Source organism: Pipra filicauda, unplaced genomic scaffold, assembly GCF_003945595.2.
Source record: "Pipra filicauda isolate LSUMZ 115617 unplaced genomic scaffold, ASM394559v2 scaffold87_size3191425_pilon, whole genome shotgun sequence".
Lineage (NCBI taxonomy): Eukaryota > Metazoa > Chordata > Aves > Passeriformes > Pipridae > Pipra > Pipra filicauda.
This window is the reverse complement of record NW_024105064.1, coordinates 1,616,266-1,639,772: the sequence shown is the minus strand read 5'-3', so window position 1 is coordinate 1,639,772 and position 23,507 is coordinate 1,616,266. Positions and strand designations below refer to the sequence as shown.

Sequence of the window (23,507 nt, the reverse complement as noted above, 5' to 3'; positions counted from 1 at the left end):
GAACCTCTGGGTTTCTGGGATTTTTAACAAACAGCCCACCCTGTAAAGAAATCAGCCCCCCCTGGAGCCACCCTCTGATGGGAGCTGAGGGAAAATAGGGAAGAGCCTGGGAAATCAGGCAGCATTCTGATTATCCTCGTGTGTGAGGCCGAGTGCTTATTCCAAGCCACATATTTTTTAGCTCTACCACCCGTTCCCCCGTGCAGCTTTACAAACTTCCCAGAAAAATGGTGATTTCTCCGAGATAATGAAGGGGAGGGACAGAGCAGGGCTGAGGGGAGGGAGCAGGGAATGGGCACTGATTTAAATCTGCCTGGCACACGGGCCAGCTCCACTTATCAGGGAGTCTAATAGGAATGTGAAGAGAATAGGCTTGACAGCTCATTAGAATGTGATCCCTCCTCTTTTTTTTTTTTTTTTCTTCCCTTTTCTTTTTTTCTTTTGCTTTTCTTGAAGTTGATGGAAACTCCTTCGGGAAAGAAGGACTTCTCTGCCGAGGTAAGGCAGGAGCTGAGGAGGGTTTTGCCAACGTGCAGCTGGGGAAAGGAGCAGCAGGAAAAATCAGACCCTCCGAGGTACCTGAAATCCTGCCCGGTGTGAGGGGAGACGAGGATGCAAAAGCCACGAGGTTCTGCACCCTGACAACTGCTGCTCATCCTCAGAGAAAAGGGAAAGCTCCCTCAGCTAAAGAGGGAGACAAACCACACTTGGGGAAACTCTCCCTGTTCCCGGAGGAGCTGGGGACGCCCTCGGATTCTTTGTTTCTCCTCGTTTTAAGTTTAATGGTGTGAGAAGTCTCTCTTCCCCCGACAAGGCTGTGATGCTTCCAGCCCCTCCAGAGGAGCACTGGCTGTAGCACCCTTGGATTACAGTTCCCCAGCATCCTGGAAGGGAAGGATGAGGACTTGTCACTGAGGAAAGGGGGAAGGATCAGCCCAGAGGGAACGGATGGAACGCATCCAAACCTGCTCTGAACCCAACACGAGGCTTCAAATGACAGCAAGTGAACCCTCCTGGTGAAGAGGAACAACCAGAGCCCCCCTGATGAGTTCGTGTTGTCAGCTCTGGCCTGAGCAACTGTTGCCCAGAGCAGTTTGACTTCTCATAGCTGAGTGCATTTAAAACAAGTCTGAAGACTTATTTGAGGGGGGTAGAGGAGAGAGCAACCCTTCAAGGTGGGTGGCAGGACTTTTCAGGGCCTCTTGTATTTATGTAAAGCTCCCAGAGGCTGAATGGACTTACCTCCTTCTCCGAGTGAATCCAGATTTTAAACAAGTTGATCTGTACCATTTCCATGTGTCCTGCTTGAGCAGAGACCTCTCAGCAACCAGCACATCCATCTCGCTGCCTATCTGACATTGCACAGCCCAGAGGATCTTCTTTAGCACTTCTGACCCTGCTACTTTTTATTTTTGGAGAGAGGACTCTGTTCCTTTATTGGTGGTGAAGGTTTTTTTTTTTTTTTTTGTGCTTGGACTTGGCCCCTCCCTCCCTTTCCAAAATGAAGGGGTGCACCTGGGTGTTTGTGGCAACTTTACTGTGTCAGCAGTTTTGCCTCTTCAGGGTTTCAGCAGCAAAGAGAGAGAGGAAGGTGAAGAAAGAACCTAATCAGTACACAGAGCCCTTCAACACCACCCTGTCCAACAGTGAGGAGCTGCACGGGCATCCCAAGGTGGGTGTTTGTGTCTTGGCAGCAGAGTGGTGCTGCTTCCTTTTTCCAATGATTTCAGGCAATCTTGCTAAAATGCTGCTTGATTTTTAAGGAGAGAAATGTTCCCTCTTTTGCCTTTGCATGACTGATTTTCTGGCTTTGCTGGAGCAAACACTGGAATACTCCAATTTATGGTTGTTTTGGAACACCCAGGACTGAAGTTCCAGTCCCCTTGTAGCTGATTAAGGGTAAAGATGTTTTAAAGTTCTGATGTATGAACAGCATCAGCAACAACTTAAAATCAAAGCAAGTGGGCTATCACAGGAATGATGCTGGGATTTTAATGTGCCTCTTGCAGGCAAAGTCTTAACTCTCTGAAATGTTATTTCAAACCCTTCTTTAGCAAATACAACGTTATAAACATCTCAGAGTGCCAGAGCTTTCTGTGGGCAGGAGAATGTGGCCGAAAATCGGAGTTGAGAAGGTTTGGGGTGTGGTCAGGTGATGTGTTTAGGGTGGTTGTGGCTCTAGGAAAGGGTTCAGGATGGTTTTTAGTTGTGTGTAAATGGGAAGTGAAGCCCCTGTGTGTGTGTGTGTGTGTGTGTGTGGTACCTCTGTGGCTGTAGCTGGTGAGTGAATTTGGCAGGGTTAAATGTTAAATGTTTGGGAGAATCACCCAAAAAACTTCCACTCGGTTGCTCAGAGCCCCCAGAATCCTTTAGGATGAATATTTGCATAGAATGCTCGGGAAGAATGCTTGGGAATAGCAGAGAATGAAGAGCAGGTTTTAGGAGCAGGAGCAGGATGAAGGGAAGGGAGACTGGAAGAGGGAGCAGGAAGGGAGTCTCCCCTTGGCCACAGGCTCTCTCCCCCTCCCCTGCTCACACAAAAATGTCCCTTGTCAGGACAGAGTGACCTCTCCAGCACGACTTTGATCAGCAGCATTAGGGCTGGCAGTCACTATAGCAATGGGGGAACAGACCTGCCAGCAACTGGGGCATGGCCGAGGGGGAACAATTGGGCTGACATCCCAAATATCCCACTCCGGGCTGTTGTGAGAGTAATTGGTTAAGGTTGGGCAGGTCTGGGGAATAGTCCTGCATCTAAAAGCTGGCTGTGCCCTCAGAATTGTCCTCGGGGGCGTGAGCTGCCTTCCTGCAGCTCCTCTTTGTGCCTGTGTGTCGCGGGGCTCTGCCAGCACAGGTTGTGCACGGGCTGAATTCTCGAGGTGCTTTTAATCCATCACTTCTGGCTCTCCCCACAACTGCTTCATTCTCTGCCCTTGCAGAGGGGCCACGGACAGATCCGGTGCAACCGTTTATTCTGGAGTTAATTTGCCTTGATGTGAAGTGAATTGGACCACGAGCAGGATCCATCCTGATTGCAAAAAAACAAGCAGGAACTGGTCCTGGTTAATTCTGATGCAGTCACACATCCACTGGGGCTGGGGAAAAAAAACACACAGAGGCTCGTGGGCATTCATTAAAGCAGACATTGTTTGGAAGCTGCAAGTTTGTGTGTCGAAATGCTTTGCTTTAAAATATCCATGGCAAAGGTTTGGCTGCAGGACGAGCTGGCGAGTTCAGCTCGGGCAGGTTCTGCTCAGGAAGGATGGGACAAAACCAAACCTTTGATGTCAATCACTCCCCAGATTTTTGCAGAGGGTCTGAACTTTTCTCCTTGGAATCTGTTTTGAGTTGAAGTCCAGGATGGTTAAGTGTCGCTTTTTAAACGGTGTATTTTTGGATTTTATGTTTATGTGGCACCTGCCCAGGCTCTGGGAGGGTTTTACACAGGCTGTAAATGCTTAAGAATTGCCACCATTTCTGGGGGAAAAGCCCCTTTTTCACCAAACCATCACCATTTATATTCACTAGGGGAAGAAGTAAAATAATAGTTAAGGTGTCCTTACCTAATGTGAGGTTGTTCTCTGTGGAAAACAGACCTTTTGGAGCCTTGAAGCCTCTGAGAGCAGTTTTGTTTCATGAGGGGATGCCCTGCACAGGAAAATGAAGCAGCAGCAGTGTCCCATTTAATCCTCTGCAGCACATAACAGGAAAGATGGAATTTTTGTGGCCTTGAGCAGTAAAAATTAAGGCTGTGTTTACCTTGGAAGACTCTGTGGCCAACTGGTAGGTTTATCAGAGCAGGGAATGAATTATGAGCTGGGAGCAGTGATTTTTATTCCTACTGTTGAAAAGGTAGATGTGTTTTCCTTCTAATTAAGCCAAACAGTTTGGGACAAAACTCTCTTGGGAATTCTTTTAAAACAGGAGTGGAGAAAGCTCCCCTTTAACATTCACAGTCCATGAGTCATGTGGTGAAACCTCTACTAAAACAGGGAGGCAGAAGCCTCACATCTGATAAACCCAATATTTCCGTGGAAATAGTGAGTCTGTTGGGGTTTTATTTTTATTTTGTTGTTTGTTTTTTTTTTTAAATAGGTTTTCTGCAGTCTTATCTTTGAGCTGCTGACAGTGTGATGTGCTTGCCAAGCACATGAGGGTTTTCTTCTCTGACACAGATGGACTAAGAGAGACAGAGAGAGAGAGAGAGAGGGAGCAGAACATGAGGGAGGGATGCAGAGGTTTGGATCTCCTGGATCTTCTCCCTGGGACTGGGTTTGGTGGAGCACCAGCAGCTGCCACTTGCCAGACTTGCCTTCCCCTGCCTGCACATGGGGCTTTAGAGCAGGGAGGGGGGGTTGGATCCCAGAATCCCAGAGTGGTTTGGCTTGGAAGGGACCTCTGGAGCTCATCCAGTCCAACCCAGGCAGGGTCACCTGGAGCAGGGGACACACAACGACGTGTTCAGGTGGCTTTGGAATGTCCCCAGAGAGGGAGACTCCAAGCCCTCCCTGGCTGTTCCAGAGCTGTTCCAGGGCTGTTCCAGGCTGTTCCAGAGCTGTTCCAGGGCTGTTCCAGGGCTGTTCCAGGGCTGTTCCAGGCTCTGCCACCCTCCTGGAAAGCAGTTCTGCCTCCTGTTGAGGTGGAACTTGTTGTGTTCCAGTTTCTGGCCTTTGCTCCTCGTCCTGTCTCTGAGCAGAGTTTGGCACCATCCTCTTGACCCCCCTTGGAGATATTTGTATGGATATGACCTAGACAACCCCTGGATGTCCCTTCCAGCTGGAATCCTGGCTCTGGCAGACACCAAGGCTTTGCTCTACCTGCTTTACTACTTAAATCTCCCTGAGTTATTTCTTGGGGGGTCTTTTGCTCCCAGTTGAAAGCAGGAGCTGCTTCTATGGCATTACCTGGACCAGTTTCTCCTCTGTACAGTCTGAGCCTGCAGGGTGTGACTGCAGGTGGAACAGAGAGAAAAGCATTTTGGGGCCTGACAAGTGCTAAAACCAGGGGAGAAACTGGGCTGTGACCTCCCTGTAACAGGTGTTGCTCTCTTTGGTTTTCTGTCTGACATTCGTGTCTTACTCTGGAATATTACAAGTGAAGTTTTGGGAATTTTCTGAACAAAGAACACACAGAATCACAACAATTCCTCATGGCCCACGTGAAAATAATGATAATAAATAACGAGAAACGTGATGTTTTCTCACCCAGAATGACCCTGCTCCAGGAGAGTCGTTAAACTCATTAAGGGTGTGACCACTGCAGCCTGTTTGTGGTTGAAGTGTAATTTTTTAATCACAGGACACAGTGGGAATTTCGGTAGGAATTCCCTCTTGGATTTGGCTGAGATAGCAAACCTAACGCTTCTGCTCTGGGGGAGAATTCTTGAGGGATCTTTGAAAAACCACAAGTGGTCAGGACCTTGGGTTTACATCTCATTAATAAGCAGGAGTGTGCAGAGCTGTAAGTTATTAGCAGCTGACACGGGGGGTTTTCAGGCTAAAATAAGAGTGCTCTGTCACTCTGTGTCCTGGTCCAAGTAAAACACACTACTGAAATGAATTATTCATTCTTCATTTTCATAATGAAGCAGGCAATACCCTGGCTGGTGTAAATCAGGGGGAACAACATAGAAATACATGGATTGAGAAAACTGAAATGCTCACTCAAGTCCATTTTGTGCCTGGAAATTAAATTAAAACGAAACAAAGGGTTCTTAAATACAATTTCCTCCCAGAGGGACAAATTCCCAGATAAGTGAGCAGAATTGCAGGGCAATCACTTCAGGCACGGGCTGTGGACTGGAATGGTCTGGAGTGTGTTCTTGGATAGACTAGTTACAGGTGGAAAGGATGCTTTCCTCTCACAAAATTATAAGTTCTCGTGCTTTCTTTCCATCCTGAGCCACTCTGAGAACACAGGTTTTAGGTGTAAAACTGTGCTCACAGGTGGTGTTGACTTTGTTCTTCTCTCCACCCAGACCCTGGAAGGACTTTTGCCCGTTTCCAGTTGTCTTTTTTGGACTGGATCCCGACATCCTGGAACGTCAGGGAAGTCCAGATGCAGTTCAGAAACCTCTCAGGACCCAAACTCTGCTCTTTGAGTGTGGATTTGGACCGGTGGTTTCTTCCCTGTGGCTGAACCTTGAGTGTCCCTGAGGGGCTGGAGCCAGAGAGATCCAGCACCCAAATTCCAGCCCAAATTGTCTCATTGGGAAGGAAATCAGGGAGAGCCTGGGCTAATTCCAGTGTCACCCTCTGGCATGGAGTGAAAGGTGCCATTGTGTTCAGACTTAAAGTCCTGCTTAAAGACCTGATTGAAAGTTCCTCAACAATCCCTGGCAAGGCTCCTGTGGGGTTTGGAGGGGCTGTTTTAAGGAGATTTCCCTGGATTTACCCCGAGGATTCCTCCTGACTCCTGCAGGGTGTCTTTGCCCTGCAAACACCCCTCCAAGGAGGGACAAATCCCCTCTGGGATTCTGGGGCTGTTCCCCATCCCTGCAGGGTGTCTTTGCCCTGCAAACACCATCCCAAGGAGGGACAAATCCCCTCTGGGATTCCAGGGCTGTTCCCCATCCCCTTGGATACCTGAGTTGGCTGCGAGGTCTCTCTTGGCTGCTGGAGGCTCCCTCTGCCAAAAAAAACAGAGGCTTGCCTGCTTATTGCTGGGATTGCTCCTGCATGCCATAGTAATTAAATAATAATACCACGAGCATGGAACGTTCATTTTAACTGTCAATCAGCCCTGGGCTGGAGAAACTGGGGAGTGCCACGAGTGTCTTGTGGAGGGATTTGTGATTTAACCAACCCACTGCAAAAGGATGGGATTTAATTTTTTTTTTACTGTTTTTTTATTTTTTTATATATACCTCAGGGGTTTTTTTTATTTATTTTTTTTTCTGGGATGTGCCACGAGTGTCTTGTGGAGGGATTTGTGATTTAACCAACCCACTGCAGAGGGATGAGATTTTTTATTTTTCACTGTTTTTTTTCTTTTTCTATATATATATTTCAGGGGTTTTTTATTTATTTTTTTTTTCTGGGATGTGCCACGAGTGTCTTGTGGAAGGATTTGTGATTTAACCAACCCACTGCAGAGGGATGGGATTTTTTATTTTATTTTTTTTACTGTTTTTTTTTCTTTTTATATATATACTTCAGGGGGGTTTTTTATTTATTTTTTCTGGGATGTGCCATCTGGATGTCTTTTTTTTTGTCTTCTCCCTGACAAGGTGTCTGCTCTGGCCTGTTCCTTCCCAGCTGGAGCTCCAGGAACATCTGTTTGCCTTCCCAGAGCCTGCCCTTGGTTGTTGCTTCTGCTTCCAACTGGCCTGTTCCCTGAGTTCTGCACTGGAGGGGAGTCTGTCCCTGTCCTGCAGCCCTGTGGAAATCAGGAATATTTGAATATTCTCCTCCACATCCCGGTTGCTGAGGCTCTGTCCTGTTTGCTCTGAGCTGGAGGTTGCACCCCCGAGTCCCTGCCCCAGGAACAACCCTTTCTGAAGGATGAAGTGATTTTATTTCCATTTTCTCTGCTGTCACAGCACTGAGGGAACACCCTGCCTGAGCCAGGTGCTTCTGTTCATAACTTGTTTCCTTCTTGTTTCCTTCCTACACCTTCCCCGCACACTGTCAGTCCCCCAAAAAGGCACCTGCAGGAAGTTTTTAACCTGCCTTTATGAGCTCTTATCAACTGAAATATTAATAAAAGTCCTCTGCAGGTGGTGATGCTGCACCCCTGTGTTTTTCAGGTGAGGTGGGGCAGGAAAGAACCAACTTTTCCCATTGATTTTCCATGCAACTGATAAATATATCCCATGCTGCTCTAGGATAAACTGCACCTCCTGTGCTGTTCCAAGGACTTCTGTAAACTATGGGGACATTTGCCTCTGGCTTTGATGTTTACATATTTCAGTGGCTAAACCTGCACCAAAGGACTCTCTTTGGAGTGCCTTTGACTCTTTTCTCCTGCTTCCCAAAAATCTCCACTCAAGCAACCCGTGGACAGATGAAATTGTTTCAGTGAGGTGTCTGATCCCCCAGTCCCTGGGATTTCTGGGCTGCTCCATGTACAGCACTTCCCAGTGATGGAATTTCAGAAAGCTATTGAAGCTTCAAGTAATTAAAAGGGGCAAAAAATAAATTAGCTACAGCAACCTACCAGAAGCCCTTGGCTGAACACAGTTTGTGGCTGACTAGAAATGTGGTTATAGTAGTAAAAAGTCTGTTCAAGCCTGATTTTGGGAGAGAAATAATGAACTAAACTGTCTTGCTCTTGGTTTTGCTACAGACTAAATTTGTGGGGAGTGTGGATAACCATGACCCTGATTAATTCAACCAGAATGAAAATGGGGAAATGTCTCAGGGTGTCCTTGATTTTATGGAATTGAGGGAGTTGTTTAACAGAATTTGAGATGTTTAACAACTGCTCTTGCTCATCTCACACCTGATTTCTGGGGAGCTGCTGGTTTTTCACAGCAGATCACACGGAGACTCTGGTCTTTTCCCCCTCAAAATGGGCTTGCCCTGTTATTCCCAGTTAAAATTTGCAACCCTCTGTCCAATCCCTGCTGCTCTCAGGGGGGTGTGTGGCTGGTTTTGGGACCTGACCTGCATTCTAACATTCTAAAGGGTGCTTTTTTTTCCTGCTATGTGATGGAAGCGAGTCTGTTCTTATAAGTGGGACTAGAAATGTGATTAAAAGTCAAGCTGTTTCTCTGAGAAGTGGCATTTAGGGAGCAAAAATGGGACAGGTGATGAGCAAACATGCACTGGGAGCACCTTGCAAGGTCACTCAGGGCACTGAGGGCAGAGTTTGGTGTCTGAGCTGTGGCAGAGCTGCTGTCAGACCTGTAGGAGCTTCATCCCCTCAATAACATCCCTTGTGCCCCAAGTTGGTTCAGCAGGGATCCAAAACCAGGCACTGCAGTGCCAAAGCTCCTCTGCAGAACTTCTCTGTCCACTTATGGGACATAGGGAGTTAAATTTGCCCATAAACATCTTTTCTGTGGTCAGACAGACTCTGGGTTTCACTGGGAGTTGTGTTTTGGACTCTGGGTTTCACTGGGAGTTGTGGTTTCTCCTCTATGCACGTTTGTCACTCTGCAGCCTGTGATTTGAGAGTCAGGCAGCATTTCGAGGCTCTCTGGATGTTTTTAATCCCCTTTATTGCTCCTTTGAGCCAACTGATACCAGTGGGGAACAATCTCTGGCATCTGGGCAGGTTTGCTGTGGTATGAGAGTAGTTTGAGAGTCCCAGAGAGTGGTTTGAGAGTCCCAGCAGCTTGAGAAAGGTCTCTGAGGGACATTCAGAGCTCTTGGCTTGTACTGGTTTCTCAAGCACCCTCTCTGTGCACGTTTGGGCTGGGGATGTGCTTTAGGCAGCAGGCAGCAGTCTGGTCACAGAATCACAGAATCAGCTGGGTTGGAAGGGACCTCTGAGATCATCAAGTCCAACCCTTGATCCAATCCCGCCGTGGTTCCCAGCCCATGGCACTGATGCCACATCCAGTCTCAGCTTAAAAACCTCCAGGGATGGAGAATCCACCCCTTCCCTGGGCAGCCCATTCCAATGGCTGAGCACCCTCTCTGCAAAGAAATTCTTCCCAATATCCAACCTAAACCTCCCCTGGCACAGCTGAAGACCCAGCCCTCTTGTCTTGCTGATGGTTGTCTGGGAAAAGAGACCAACCCCCCCCCCGGCTCCCCCCTCCTGTCAGGGAGTTGCAGAGAGTGAGGAGGTCTCCCCTGAGCCTCCTCTTCTCCAGGCTGAACAGCCCCAGCTCCCTCAGCCTCTCCTCACAGCACTTGTGCTCCAGTCCCTTCCCCAGCCTTGTTGCTCTTCTCTGGACCTGCTCCAGCCCCTCCATGTCCTTCCTGAGCTGAGGGCCCAGAACTGGACACAGCACTCCAGGGGTGGCCTCCCCAGCGCTGAGTCCAGGGGCAGAATCACTTCCCTGGCCCTGTTGGCCACCCTGTTCCTGAGCCAGGCCAGGATCCATTGGCCTTCTTGGCCACCTGGGCACACTCTGGCTCATGTTCTCTGACCCCGTGGAGTGGCCAGACAGTGGTTTCAGGCTTTGCTGTTGTTTGTTTTCAGGTCCTGGAGTCTGCAGACCCCCGGATCACAGACCCCCGGCGCACCTGGATCTCCTTCGTGCACCGCCCGGACGACGGGAACGCCTCCAAGAGGAGATGCAAAGGGAAGGACAAGAAACTGGTGGGTTGTTGCTGCCCTGCACTGTGCCTTCCCTTCCTGCTGCTCCTTCTCAGGGGGTTTTGGGTGCTCCAGCTTTGCCTTCCCACCCCAGGGTGTGCTGACTTTCCCACTTGTTTGTGTTTAATTCCTCCAAGTGTTTTGGAGAAGTCTGAGCCAACAAGTGCCTCGTGAGATAAGGTGTGGGAATTCCACTGCAGCACTCGCTTTTGTTTGGAGCAGCTGTTCTTGGACTGAGCCTTTTTTTGCTTATTTTTCTGCTCAGCAGAAATAAAAATTGTCCTCTGCCATTTATTTTTTTTTTCCTTCCACCAGCTCAAGCATCTCAAAGGATATATACTAATAAGGTGTGGACAAGGAGTTGATTTCAAATCTGAGTGACTCTTAGTCACATGGGCACTTTTAATCCACTGCTAAGACAATTTTGGATGCTTTCCTTTTATTTCTCAGGGAGCTGATAGGCAGCAGTGCTTCCATGCAGGCTCCTGAGGAAACAGGAACAACGTGCCCCAGAAATAGCCTTGATGAACTCTGCACATTTGTTCTGTTAGTTTGAAGCTCTGAGGTGTTTGTAGCTGAGCTTTACAGGGGTTTGAACTGTTGGATTTTATTCTGAGAGCTCTGCTGTCCCAGCAAACCCCCCTGGGTGTGATCGTTATGTCTGAGCAATTAATAATGTCAGGTATGGCAAGAGGGATATTCCAGTTCAGATAAGAAGCTGAAAGGCCTTGTAGGATGCTCTGGTGGTTTGAGAAGACACAGAGGCAGCAAACTCAGCCTTGTGCCTGAAGAACCAGTCAGTGTTCACCTGAGCAAGGTTTATCCTCTCATGTGAAGCACATGAGTAAATTCCAAATGCTGGAATTCTCAGCTGGATGGAAAGGGAGTTTAGGATCTGTGTTTGAACTGGTGTTGGAGGGGGCCTCGTGGCTGAGAGAATTTTTGCTCTCTCCCTGTGATTCCCTGGTTCTAATTCCCATGTTTTGCTTTGGTTGCTCCCTCAGCGTGGCCTCGTTGGGCCCCCGGGACCTCCTGGGCCTCAGGGACCTCCGGGAGCCCCTGGAGCTGAAGTGACCCGGGAAGTCCTTCTGCAGGAGTTTAAGGAGATCTTAAAAGGTAAAGACTCTGAGAGCTTTTTGGGAGCTGCTGCTTTTGGACGAATCCACAGCTGGCTCTGCAAACGTTCCCTGGTGGCTTCAAAGGCCAGGCCTTGAAACCAAACCTACAACGCCCTGACAGGAGGGGGGAGCCAGGGGAGGGTTGGTCTCTTCTCCCAGGCAACCATCAGCAAGACAAGAGGGCTCAGTCTGAAGCTGTGCCAGGGGAGGTTTAGGTGGGATATTAGGAAGAATTTCTTTGCAGAGAGGGTGCTCAGCCATTGGAATGGGCTGCCCAGGGAAGGGGTGGATTCTCCATCCCTGGAGGTTTTTAAGCTGAGACTGGATGTGGCATCAGTGCCATGGGCTGGGAACCACAGCGGGGTTGGATCAAGGGTTGGACTGGATGATCTCAGAGGTCTTTTCCAACCTGGTTGATGCTATGATTCTATGGTTCTTTGCTTTCCTGTTCTTGTTCTTCTCTTTCACCCTCAGAAGCCATCGACCGTCGAGCAGCCCTGGCTGTCTCAGCCCATCCCAGCCAGCTGCCTCCACTCCTGCTCTCCCTGGAGGAGGTTTCACCCCACAGGCGTGTGGAGGAGGCTTTCCACTGCAAACTGAAGGGACAGGTCACCGTGGATAAGAAGACCCTGGTGGAGCTTCAGAATTTCCAGTCGGTGAGGAGGGATCAGAGGCTGAACCAGAACCCCACTCTGGGTGTGGAGCAGCTCCAGGGCTGGCTCTGTGGGGAAAGGCTCATCCCAGAAACCCCTCTCAGGCTTGGATTACATGGATATAGCACCACCTCAGCACATGGGGGGGTTGTTGGGGTGTCTGTGCAGGACTGATGCTCCTTGTGGGTCCCTTCCAACTCATATTCCATGATTCCATGATCTGCTCTTTTTTTCAGTGCCCACCTCATTTAATTCCAGAGTAACATTCAAAGGTGGAAAAGTGTTAGAGGCAGACAGAAGCCGTTGGTTTTAGTTTTTAGAACCCAAATAAAAGTCATAATTTTGTTAGCTGGGCCAATCCTGATGCTCAAATTCTTTCCATAACGTTTTATTAGCAGACCAATAGCTATTACCCATATAATTGAATTACAATCAGGTTACAATGACAAGCACACCCTCGTGGCCATGGTTACAAGCCAGCTGTTGAATTTAAGATTAAAACTTGTACTGACAGTTGCAGATAGGACCTGAATTTGCAGTGTCAGTGTTAGGCAAAGTAAAAGCTAAAACCAAATAGTTATTTGATAATTGAGGAGACATTCTAGAATCTGGCTGAGAGCACGAGGCCTTCAGAGACGTGGTTGTTTTTGGGAGGTGAGAAGAAGAGTTTGAGGAGGATGGACAGGGACCATCAGCAGGGTTTGCTAACCCTGCCTGTGCAGTGAGGTGCTGACTTTCTTCCCAGCTGCTCTGAGTCCCGTTTCTGGAGAATCCTGTCCCTTCTGGAGCAGTTTTCTGCTGGACTTCCCCCAGCTGCAGGTCTGGAGGCAGTGGTTATGCTCCAAACAGGGTGCTTTCCTGGCTCTTTCCCAAACACACTTGTGGAAGCTTGGTTTGACAGCGCTGTGGGTGCTGGCACCGGGGCAGGATTGCACTCGAGGTGTGGGCAGGGCCAGAGAGATCTGCTGCCTCATTAATTAGGAGGGGAAAATGTGAATAAAGACATCTCAGCAATGGGCGCGTGGGCTGCTCCTTCCCAAGCTTTGGGATCCTGTGCCCAGCTCCCTTCTAATTGCTCTGGTGTGGGAGGCTGGCAGGGCTCTGGATGCCAACCTTTCACTGCAGCTTGGGACAAGAAGTGTCTGGTTTTGGCTTGTGCTCTGAGCCAGGGGAATTCAGCAGGGAGGGAGGGAGGGAGGCAGTGGCTGCTCCTGCAAGGATGAAAACATTGTCTTGAAACAGTCCAAGGAGGAGAGGGAGATAATTCCACTCCCACCATTCTCTCAGTTCAGTGTGAGGAAGCCAAAGGTTTGATACTTCTCAGTGAGATAACAGGGATTGCCTCTAATTCCTGGATTTGGAGCTTCCCCAAAGCATTTGGAGGTAGTGGGAAGAGCTGGTGCTCAGAGCAGCCTCTCCCTGTATCCTCTGATTCCAGTCTGAGTCACTGTGACCTTGAGCATCTCATCCTGAATTCCCTCTAAGAACATTCCCTCCCTCTGGGTCTCCCAATTTCCTTGCTGTGTGGGATGAAACACGAGACACTCCTTCCCCTTCCACCTTTTCCTCCTGGATCTCCCACCTGAGCTTTTCTCACCTTTGCCTCTTGCAGCAGCTCTTCACAGCAAGAATTGAAGCAGTGGAGCCTCTGACAGGCCATGGAAGTGGGATTTATCCAGGGATTTTACTGGAATTAGATCATTTAAAGTGGCCCCAGAGGCTTTTCGTGGTCTCCAGTGCCTGGAGGTCGAGCTGAAGGTCCTGCCTTGGGCAGGTGAATTCTAGTGCTGGATCAGGAGGTTGGGGCATCCCTGTTCTTTAACAGCAGATAATTCCATACGTTTCTTCCCACTGAAAAGCAAAGCTGGCACTTCCCATCCCACTTCTTGGAGCTTGGCTCCTGTTTTCCTCCTGGCAGTTGTCTGGGGATGTGGGGATGGGAGATGACTGAGGAAGAGAAGCTGGTTTTGTGCAGAGTCTGACATACTGAAATATTTTGCTTTCTGGAAGAACTGTGTGCAAGAGGGAGTTTCTCAGGAACAAATCCCTGGAGCAGCTTGGATGAGTGTGCTCTGGGAGGCAGCAAATGCAGCAGGAACTCTGCCACAGGGTTTAATGGAATATTTTGCCCAGAGAACCTCACCCTGCATTGTCTGCTTCTGTGAGCAAAAGAATAACAAGCCACAGAGGGCATGAAGAAACAGGAATGTTTTATCAGTTATAATTTGCTGGTGCCTAAAATTGCCTTCCATGCTCAGCCAGTGGTTTTGGAATTATGTTGCTGATCCTGCTAATAACTGGAACGAGAAAGGAATGAATTAACTGTGCAGTTCTGCACATACAGGGCTTGGACCTGCTTTCAGTGGGGTAAATCAAAAATAGAATTATCAAAATTATGGTGTAGTGATGGCATAAGAACACAACCCAGGCTCTTTGTTGTTAGCTCAGCTGTTCTACTGATTGTGTGTGTGTGCACAGAAGAAAACACAAAATCAGCCTAATAATCTAGTTTCTAAAATGATTCAAAAATTCCAAATTCTAAAAAGAAAATAGGAAATAGATCTGGTTTTGTGTGTCAGGATGTGCACAAAGGCACAAGTCAGTGCCCAGTGATGAATACAGAGACTTAGAGATCATGGCATGACATGCAATTGCCCTGCAGTTCATTATTATTGTTTTCCCATTGTACACACACGTGAGCAATGGATGTATTTTCACAGAAAACATTTCTAGTTCTGTGAAATTTAAGACTGGAGCTAAATCTTAGCTCTTAGAGGTAAAAACTAGGAATTAACTCTTTTGTGAGCCTTGCTTTGGGGTTGGCTGAATAAAGGCAGGTTGGTCATTCTGCTCCTTGACCACGGAGTAACCAACCAAACACCACCAGCCCCAAATATTCAGAATTTTAAATCACATTTAGGCTGGAAAAGACCTCCAAGGTTGTTTAATCCAACCTTTGATCAGCACCTTGTCGACCAGAGCAGAGCACTGAAAGAGAAAACTACATCAATTATTCCTCCTGCCCTGGCAGAGCTGGGGTTTTCTGGCTGTGATGAACAAGAAAGGGGAGGCAAAAAAGCTGTTCCACTCCTTTTTTTTTGGTGTAGCAGCACTGCTGTTCATGTGTTCCCCGTGTCTCAGGCCCCTTTTTGCCATCTCCTGTTGGAAGGCACAGTCAGATTTGGCTGTTGAGGTCACTCAGCCGTGTGTTTGGGGCTGGTTTGGGGATTTAGCAGTGTGGGTGAGCCTTCCCAGAGCCAGACCTGAGCAGCTCCTCTGTCCCAGAAAACCAATCTGGGACAAATCTCCCCCCTCAGGGCTCGGGGGACACGTTCCCAGTGCCCAGAGTGCCCTTGTGGTGGAAGCAGAGGCTGACTAATGTGCTTTTTCTTGGCCCACTGCAGCCTCTCCCCAGCCCCAGCCAAGCTCACACGAGGCCAAACCAAACAATCAACATTTCTTGCAGGGTTTATTTTAGTCTGAGTCAGATAATCTGCTGTGAGTTTGACTCCAGGCCTCCTCCTTGCCACGAGGAGAAGCTGCCTGTTGCCTGTTCTGGAGAAGCCAAGCCTGGAACAAAATGAAACTAAAATGGAATCTCTGAGAATCCAGAGTTGCTCTTCAATGGTCTCAAAGCCATCTGATTTTGACCTAAAGTGGGCAGAAAACCTTTGGAGACCCACAGGAGTGTTTTGTCTGTCCTTGGTACCAGAAAAATGGAGGGGAGATTCCAGGTTAAGCCTGGGGACAGGGCTTGGCCTCATCTGGGAAGTTCTGGGGACTAAGAGGGACCTCTTGACTCCAATAATGGGAGGTTTTGTGTGTCAGAACATCAGTGGAGGCCACTAGGACCAGAATAGGGATGGAATAAGGACCAGCACAGGGATGGAATAAGGACAAGAACAGGAATGGAATAAGGACAAGAACAGGGATGGAATAAGGACAAGAACAGGGATGCAGGAAGGACCAGCACAGGGATGGAATAAGGACAAGGACAGGGATGGAATAAGCAGTCTAGTCAAGCTGAGTTGGAAGAATTCAGCAGTGGGAAAAGGAGCATCTCTGTGTCTTACACTGATAATTTTGCCTTTTGTGGGCACCGGAGGCCGAGAGAGAGCCCCTCTGGAATGTGTTTTCTGGGGGAATCAAGCACATTTTTCCAAGTTTTTTCTCCTGCAGGTTGGCTGGTTCTTTGCTGAGGGTTCTGGAGGCTCATTCAGGCTCTGCTTTTCTCCTCTTGCAGCCTCTGGCCAAAGGAGCTTTCCTGCGAGGGACGGGGCTGAACTTGGCCACGGGACGGTTCACGGCGCCCGTCTCGGGCATCTACCAGTTCTCAGCCAACATCCACGTGGGTGAGTGCTGTCCACAGGAACCTCTGCCACGCAGGGAGGAGTCCTGGAGAGCCCCCTGCATCCAGGGAGAAGCCTGGCCATGTCCCTTTGGTGCCATGTCCCTTTGGTGCCATGTCCCTTTGGTGCCATGTCCCTTTGGTGCCATGCCTTAGGCTGGGTGCCGGTACCACAGCAGGGCTGCTCCCTGCACACCACACCAACCAACATTCCTTAGGGAGCACCAGCTCAGGGACCAAATACGTGCAGGAATCGTGGCTCCCACAAAAGCCTTTGGGAGAGATGAAGATGATGATGATGCAGAACTCCACGAAGGCAGGTTGGACTGGGTTTTGTCACTCTGGAGCACCCGGAGCATCTCTTCTCCCACGTGTTCTCCATCCTCTCTTTGCTCGCAGTTGGCACTTTTTCACCCCTTAAATCTGTTATCCCAGAGGTTCTACCACCATCACTGATGGGCTCAGACTCGATCCAGAGGTGGATCCACCCTGGGGCTGGTTGGCACTGGCTCCATCACACAGGGGGGAACTTTCTGGCAGCTTCTCCCAGAACCCACCCGGTAACCCCCCACCCCCAAACCCAGTGCAGAAACCACGAGGCTACTGGTGCCTCTCTGAAGCCCAAAACTACCACCTGGTGGCCTGTTCTGTTCTGAAAATGCTTCTGTTTTTCCCCCAGACCACAGTGAGCTGAAGAGCAAAGTGCAGCTCCGAGCCAGGGACAACGTCCGGGTGTTGATCTGCATCGAGTCCCTGTGCCACAGATACACGTGAGTCACTCCCAGGGTGGCCTTGGCAATTATTTTTCTCACACAGGTCAATCTTTCAACCAACTGGGGGAGAAATCAGGTTCACCAGCAGTGGGTTTTAAGTGATAAATGCTCGTGGAACTTTTCTGCAGGGAGAGATTCCATCCGGGCCTTGGGTTTTTATGTGTTTCTTTAATTCTGGTTTTTTAACCTCTCAGTTCAGTTACTGATTTAGTTAATTAGTTAAATAACTAATTTAGTTAATTACCTAAATATTACTACTCTTACCTAAATATAAAATAATATGCCTAAAATGCAGATATTGTGAGTGAACTCAGCTGGAACTCAGCTCCAAGTGCTGAGTGCTCAGCTACCATCATTAACACACAGAGCCACAGAAACACTTCAATTTTGGGGCCAGAGCTCAATTTTTAGGATTTCAGCCTCCTCCTGCATGGATCCCAGCATCTCACTTGTGGTGTTGGAGTGATGAGGAGAATGAACAAGTGGAAGATAGAGGGGAATGGGTCCTGGGGCAGAAAGTGCAGGGCTTGTATGAGGTTTTTGATGCCTTCTCGTGGCCTCAGCTGACCTGGGGAGCTTGCTTAGATAATGCTGCTGAATTTTCCTCTGCTGGGGGCAAAACTCTGCTCAAGAAACAGCTTTTTTAGGCCATGGCACCCTTGGGGGTTGCTCCTTGTTCCCTGGGGCTATGGAAATGTGTGTTGGCTCCTCATTTTCTGTGCTCCTGTCACCCTTTGAGCTGCAGCCCTGAGGTTCCCTGAGTGCCAGGGAAGGCCAGTGAGCTCAGGGGGATTTGGGAAAGCTTTGCTGGGACAAAGGGGCTTGGGGAGCCCCTGTCCTGGGCCAAAAAGCCCCCAGCAGAGGGCAATGCTGCTTGCACAGAGTGGCCACAGCCTGTGGCTCTGCCCTTGTCACCAGAGCAAAAATACCTGTCCAGGGCTGTTCTGCCCTGCCAGTTTTTTATCCATAAAACCACCCCAGAGGTGCAACTTCAAACCCCCAAAGCCATCAATGTGCTGCTGGACTGGCTGGTTCAGCCCTCCAGGGAGTCAGAGAGCTGCAAATAGGACTGGCCCCTCTCCACAGGCATTTATTGGCAGGGGAATTGGACATTAAATTTGGGATGATAAACCTCTCCCAGGTTTCATTGGGCTGTGGAAAAGATTTGGTTGGTATTGAGCACCCCTCAGTGACTGGGGTAAGAGGGAAAGTCAAGGAGGGAACTGGAGCAACTGGCACCTCCTGGGCCTTGGAGGCTCTTGCTTTTTCCTTTTCACCTACAACAACCTCCTCTTATCTTAGCAAGTTCATCCAGAACAGGATAAACTTGGATTCCCAGACCTTGGATTTCCTATGAGCAAGTTCCACAAAATCATTTTCCACACGCTTTGGGAACGTGGAAAGATGCTCCCTGTTGGGATGTGAGGGAATATTTCCTTTTGGAGGACTCACTTCTGTCTCCAAGCCTTGCTCTCTGTGCCTTTCTCTCCTTTGCTGTCCTTTTAGGTTATTACTAAAAACTGGGTGTCAGACTCTGCTCCCAGCACAACTCTAGTCCTGCTTCCTCATTCTGGGAAATGCAAGTACAAGAATTATCTGAATAGGAAACTTCCCTGTGCCTTCTTCATTGCACATCTTTTCAGCTGAAAGCTCCTAGAAAGCTGTTCTGGTTCTAGCTGGGGTGTGGGAACCTCTCTGTCCCATCCAGCCCAGGCAGGTTTATTGGGATCTTTGGAGATTAACTTGCCATCTAAGAATTTATAGCTGCCTTCTCCAAAGAACTGGGACAGCAAACCCTTCTTTTTCTTAGACAGAGCTGACCCAGATGTTAATCATTGAGATAAAACCCTCTGATGTCTGGCTTGGAGTTTTCCTCAGCTGTCCAGGGTCACAATTTATGATCCTGCAAGGCTCTGGGTTGGTTGGGCAGTGAAGCAGAACCAGCAGAATTCTCTTTTCTCGTGGGGTGGGTGGGATGGGACTGGCCTGTGGCATGGAAGGAGCTGGCTGGAGGGATGGGAACCTGCCTGGACACCATGCCTGTGGAATTTCCTGGGATGTGAGCACACACAGTCACATTTCCTGGGATGTGAGCACACACAGTCACATTTCCTGGGATGTCAGCACACACAGTCACATTTCCTGGGATGTCAGCACACTCAGTCACTCCGGGAGGGAGCTGGGAGAGCCCCCGGGGCTTTGGGCTCAGGATGGAAACTCGGGAGGCGAAGGAGACAGTTGGAGTGGAAGAGATTAATGATGGGAAGTCCCCACCCCAGTTGGGCTTTTGGCAGGATATGACACACAGCCTGAGCTCCTCAGCCAAGCTGGTGCCAAGTGGCTCCTTCTCCCTGGGCCAAATTGCCCCCAGTTGCCTTTCACATCATCCCCTTGCAGGCAGCACGTTTGCACTTGCAAGGTTTCATCAGCAACCCCCTCCATGGAAAAAAAAAAAGGGAGGAAAGGGGTTGGTTTTCTTGGGAAAACAACAAGCTCAGCCAGCCCTGGGGAGGCAGGGAAGAAGCATTTGGATGACAAATGACCTGGTGTGGACCTGGAGAAGCAGCAGCCTCTGAAAGCAAAGCTGAGGGGGGCTGTGAAGGGAAAAAGGGCTCTTGGCTTGTTTGAAAGGATGCCACGGTCCCAGGGAGCAGTTTTTGAGGTCAGAGCAGGGTTTTCCTCAGTCCAATCTACGCTGCAGGGGTGTGGTTCCCATCCTTCCCTTCCCAGGGATGTGGTTCCCATCCTTCCCTTCCCTGCTACGCTCCCATCAACATTCCCATGAAGTCGGATCCGTTCTGGATGCTGCTTTGGGGCTGAGCTCACACAGGCCGTGCTGATGTCTCAGGAACCTCCTCCCACCCTGGATCCTGCCCAGGGGAGCCAGGTTGGAATTCTGTGAACAGAGGAGCAGCTGTCCTGCATCTCCCAAGGAACAGGATGGCTCTTAGAGCACGATGTTAGAAAAGAGCAGTGCCTGAGGGGGTGAGGTGGAGCTCTGCTCCAGTTGGAGCCGAAGCACAACTATTCAATGATTGGGTTTTTTTGCTTCCACGTGCCCCCGATCCAAATGTCCTCCCAAAACAGCTGCAGGGGATGTTTTTCTCAGCCAGGCTGACTGCCTGTGTCGTTAAGGTGAAACAGGCCTTTCACACCTTGCAAATAAACGAGCTGTTGTTGGCAGAGTGCCTGTAGCTTTTTGCAGAACAACAAGTATAAACTGTTGTGGGGGTCAGAAAAACGGGATAATTGATGTGTAGATCAATCTAAAGGGCATTTAGGGTGGGGATAGAGACTACAGGACCTTGAGAAGGTGAGAGAAAAGAGGGCTCCCAGTCCTGCCCCCAGCTGGGTGTTGGATTCCCAGCCCTGTGTGAGTCCCCTGTAGGGTTTCCATCAGACAGCGAGGACAAGGTTCTGTTTTATTTTTAAGGCAGCTGATTCCTGCTGGAATCGTGGAATCATGGAATGGTTTGGGTTGGAAGGGACCTTAAAGCTCATCTTGTTCCATCCCATGGCAGGGACACCTTCCACTATCCCAAATTGCTCCAACCTGGCCTTGGACACTTCCAAATGCCAGCAGGTCACCTCTTGAGTACCCTTGGTCTCACTTCCAGGGGGGTTGTGAGCCAGTTGTCATTCCAAATACAACTGCTGTGGTTGCCTAAGGGGTTTTAACCCGTTTGTTTCTCTTTTTAGGTCTTTGGAAGTCATTGCTGGGCTGGAAAGCAACAGCAAGATCTTCACTATCTACGTCCACGGGTTACTGCAGCTGCAGGTGAGTCCTTGCACCCCGGGAATCACTGCCCTGCTTCTCTTGGAAGGCTTTGGAATTATTTCCTGGCCAGGCTGAATTCTCAGCAGCAGAGGGGGAAGGTTTTATGCCCCTTTTCCTGATGTGAATGAACTGAAATGCCTCAGCTGGGGGGGACTGGAGAGAACCTGGGGCAGATCCACATTTCACATCCTGATCTTCAGGTCCAGAAATAACCTCCCCTCTAAGAAATGAAAGCCAATATTTTTCCTTCTCCACTCTCCCCTGGCATTGCCAAAGTGACACTTGGATTTCCCATCTCACAAGAGGGAAGCTGAAGCACAGGTCACCCCAAAAGATGCCAGTGCAGAAAGGACTGAGTTAAAATAAACCTATAAGAGTTTCCCTGCAGAAAATCTCTTCCCTCCCAGTCAAGGCTGATGTTGGGGCAGATCCTGTTCCCCCAGGGAAGGGCAGGAGGCTGTTTGGCTTAGCTGATGGAGGTGAAATGGGGTTTTTTTCCCCCCTTTTTATGCTGGAATGTGTCAGATATTTCCCTTTCTCCTGCAGGCTGGGCAATACACCTCCATCTTCGTGGACAACAGCGCCGGAGCTCCCGTCACCATCCAGAACGGATCCGACTTCATGGGAATGTTGATGGGAGCGTAGCAGGGAAGGGAAGGATGGGAACCACATCCTGGGAAGGGAAGGATGGGAACCACATCCCTGCAGTGTAGATTGGACTGAGGAAAACCCTGCTCTGACCTCAAAAACTGCTCCCTGGGACCGTGGCATCCTTCCAAACAAGCCAAGAGCCCTTTTCCCCTTCACAGCCCCCCTTGGCTTTGCTTTCAGAGGCTGCTGCTTCTCCAGGTCCACACCGGGTCATTTGTCACCCAAAAACGTGCTTTTGTGCCTCTGACACAGACTCTGATATTTAATTTGTGCTTCACCAGGTGCTCGCCTGAGATTCGGGGGGTTTGTCGTGTTGTACCTTTATTTCACAGTAGCACTTGTAATCAGCATGAACTTTTGGGGTCCATTGGGGGGTGCTCGACTTTGTAAATGAAGGATTGAGAGGGGGGAATGACACAGTGACTTTATTCTGTGTGTGGTGGAGGAAGGAGACAAGGGTTTGCTGGCAAAACTGCCTTTTCCGTGCGATTTTAAGTTGTCTCTCTCGTGGGAACTGGATGTATCGACAAGGAGTGTGTTGAATTGGAGGGGAATCCAATCTGAGCTCTTTAATTCTTGGTATCAGAGTATTTCCCTGATGTTACTGAAGCTGAATAACTCCCTGCCAGTGCTTTGGGGCTGTTAGGAAGAGGTAAAAAACCCAGGGCACCACTTTGAGCTCCCTCCCCGTGTTCTTATGTTTTAGTAAGAGACACCCGTGCTTTGGGCTGCACCACAAAACCAGCAGCTCTCAGGGGGCATCAGACTGGTTGTCCAAAACCTGGCAAAGCTTTGGAGTGAGGCTGGAAACCTTGGATCAGGTGCAGCACCTCTTGGAATGAAAGACAGGCCAGGGCAAGGCTCACTCCCACCAGCTTTCCAGGGTCACAGGGCTGAGTTCTGCTCAGAGCCTGGAAGTGCTGGCAAAGACCGTCCAGGGAATGTTTTCCAGACAAATCTGGTGCAAATGTCAGATTGAGCCCCTCTCCAGCAGCTTTGCAGACAAACTCAGCTTGATACAGTGAAAGGGTGGTGATATTCTGTGGGTCAAGGTGTGACCCAAGGGGTGGCAACATCCTGGGATGTTCTTAATCCCAAAGAAGACCCCACACACACTCATTTAATGCAGCTTTTCCCTTCCAACAGACTCCTGGGCTTTTAGTGATTCAGCTGAGCTGAGAAAATTGTGGAACAGTGTCAGAAATAGGTGGAAAGAAGGCCCCAAAACGAGTCCAGGATGTTTGCAGGGAATGGGAGAGATCCCTTCTCTGCTGCTGCAGGTTTTGCTCACCTACAATAAATTTGTGCAATGAAAACCAAGATTGCTGGGGCAGCAGAAGGGGGGGGAAATGTCATCCCTTGCTGGGGCTGCTCAGGTTGCTCAATATATGACATTTCTGGAAGCTCCAGGTGATGCTGCTGGTGAGGTTGGAGGGAGGCAGAGATATGTTTGAGGAGCTGTGGAAGGATCTGCTGGAAAGGAAAGTTTGTTTTAATGTGATTTTTTTTTCTAGAAGAGTCCTTTAGCTCTGGGTGATCTTGCCCATCCAGCAGTGAAATGGGTTGAAGCAGCCAAGAAACCCTCGAGATGCTCTTGCTGTGGCTGCACAAAACTCCTGACTAATATGGACACGAGGCTGGGCTGGGGCTCAGACAAACCCTCTGTGAGGCTCCTGAGCTGTTTGGAGAGGGGGGAGATTAATGGTGTGCAAAGCAAAGCTGCAGAGCTCTTCTGTTGTCATAAACTTCACGGGCCAAGAGGGTTTAAGAACTCGGGAGTCTTCGGGATGAAGGAGTTGTTTATACCAAAATAAACCCCACGTGCTTGAGCCTGTGCTGCAGTGGCCAAGTGTGTTAATCCCACCCAGTGGCTGGTTGTGGAGTGCAAGGGGAGAAGGCTAAAAAAAGCCACAGATGAAGTGGTTGGGGTTTTTCCTGGGTGTTTAAGACAAGCTCTCCATATTCCTGGGTATT

The 23,507-nt window shown here is 49.3% G+C and overlaps 1 protein-coding gene across 1 annotated transcript; it reads left to right on the top strand.

The window, feature by feature from the left end:
- The first annotated feature begins 464 nt into the window (after positions 1-464).
- Positions 465-21,780, top strand: C1QTNF12 (C1q and TNF related 12). Its single transcript, XM_027728655.2, has 8 exons — positions 465-1,672; positions 10,096-10,215; positions 11,217-11,328; positions 11,805-11,986; positions 16,227-16,335; positions 17,011-17,101; positions 20,804-20,882; positions 21,429-21,780. The coding sequence occupies exons 1-8, from the start codon at positions 1,502-1,504 to the stop codon at positions 21,525-21,527; spliced, it is 963 nt and encodes a 320-aa protein (XP_027584456.2). The 5' UTR covers positions 465-1,501; the 3' UTR covers positions 21,528-21,780.
- Positions 21,781-23,507: the final 1,727 nt, after the last annotated feature.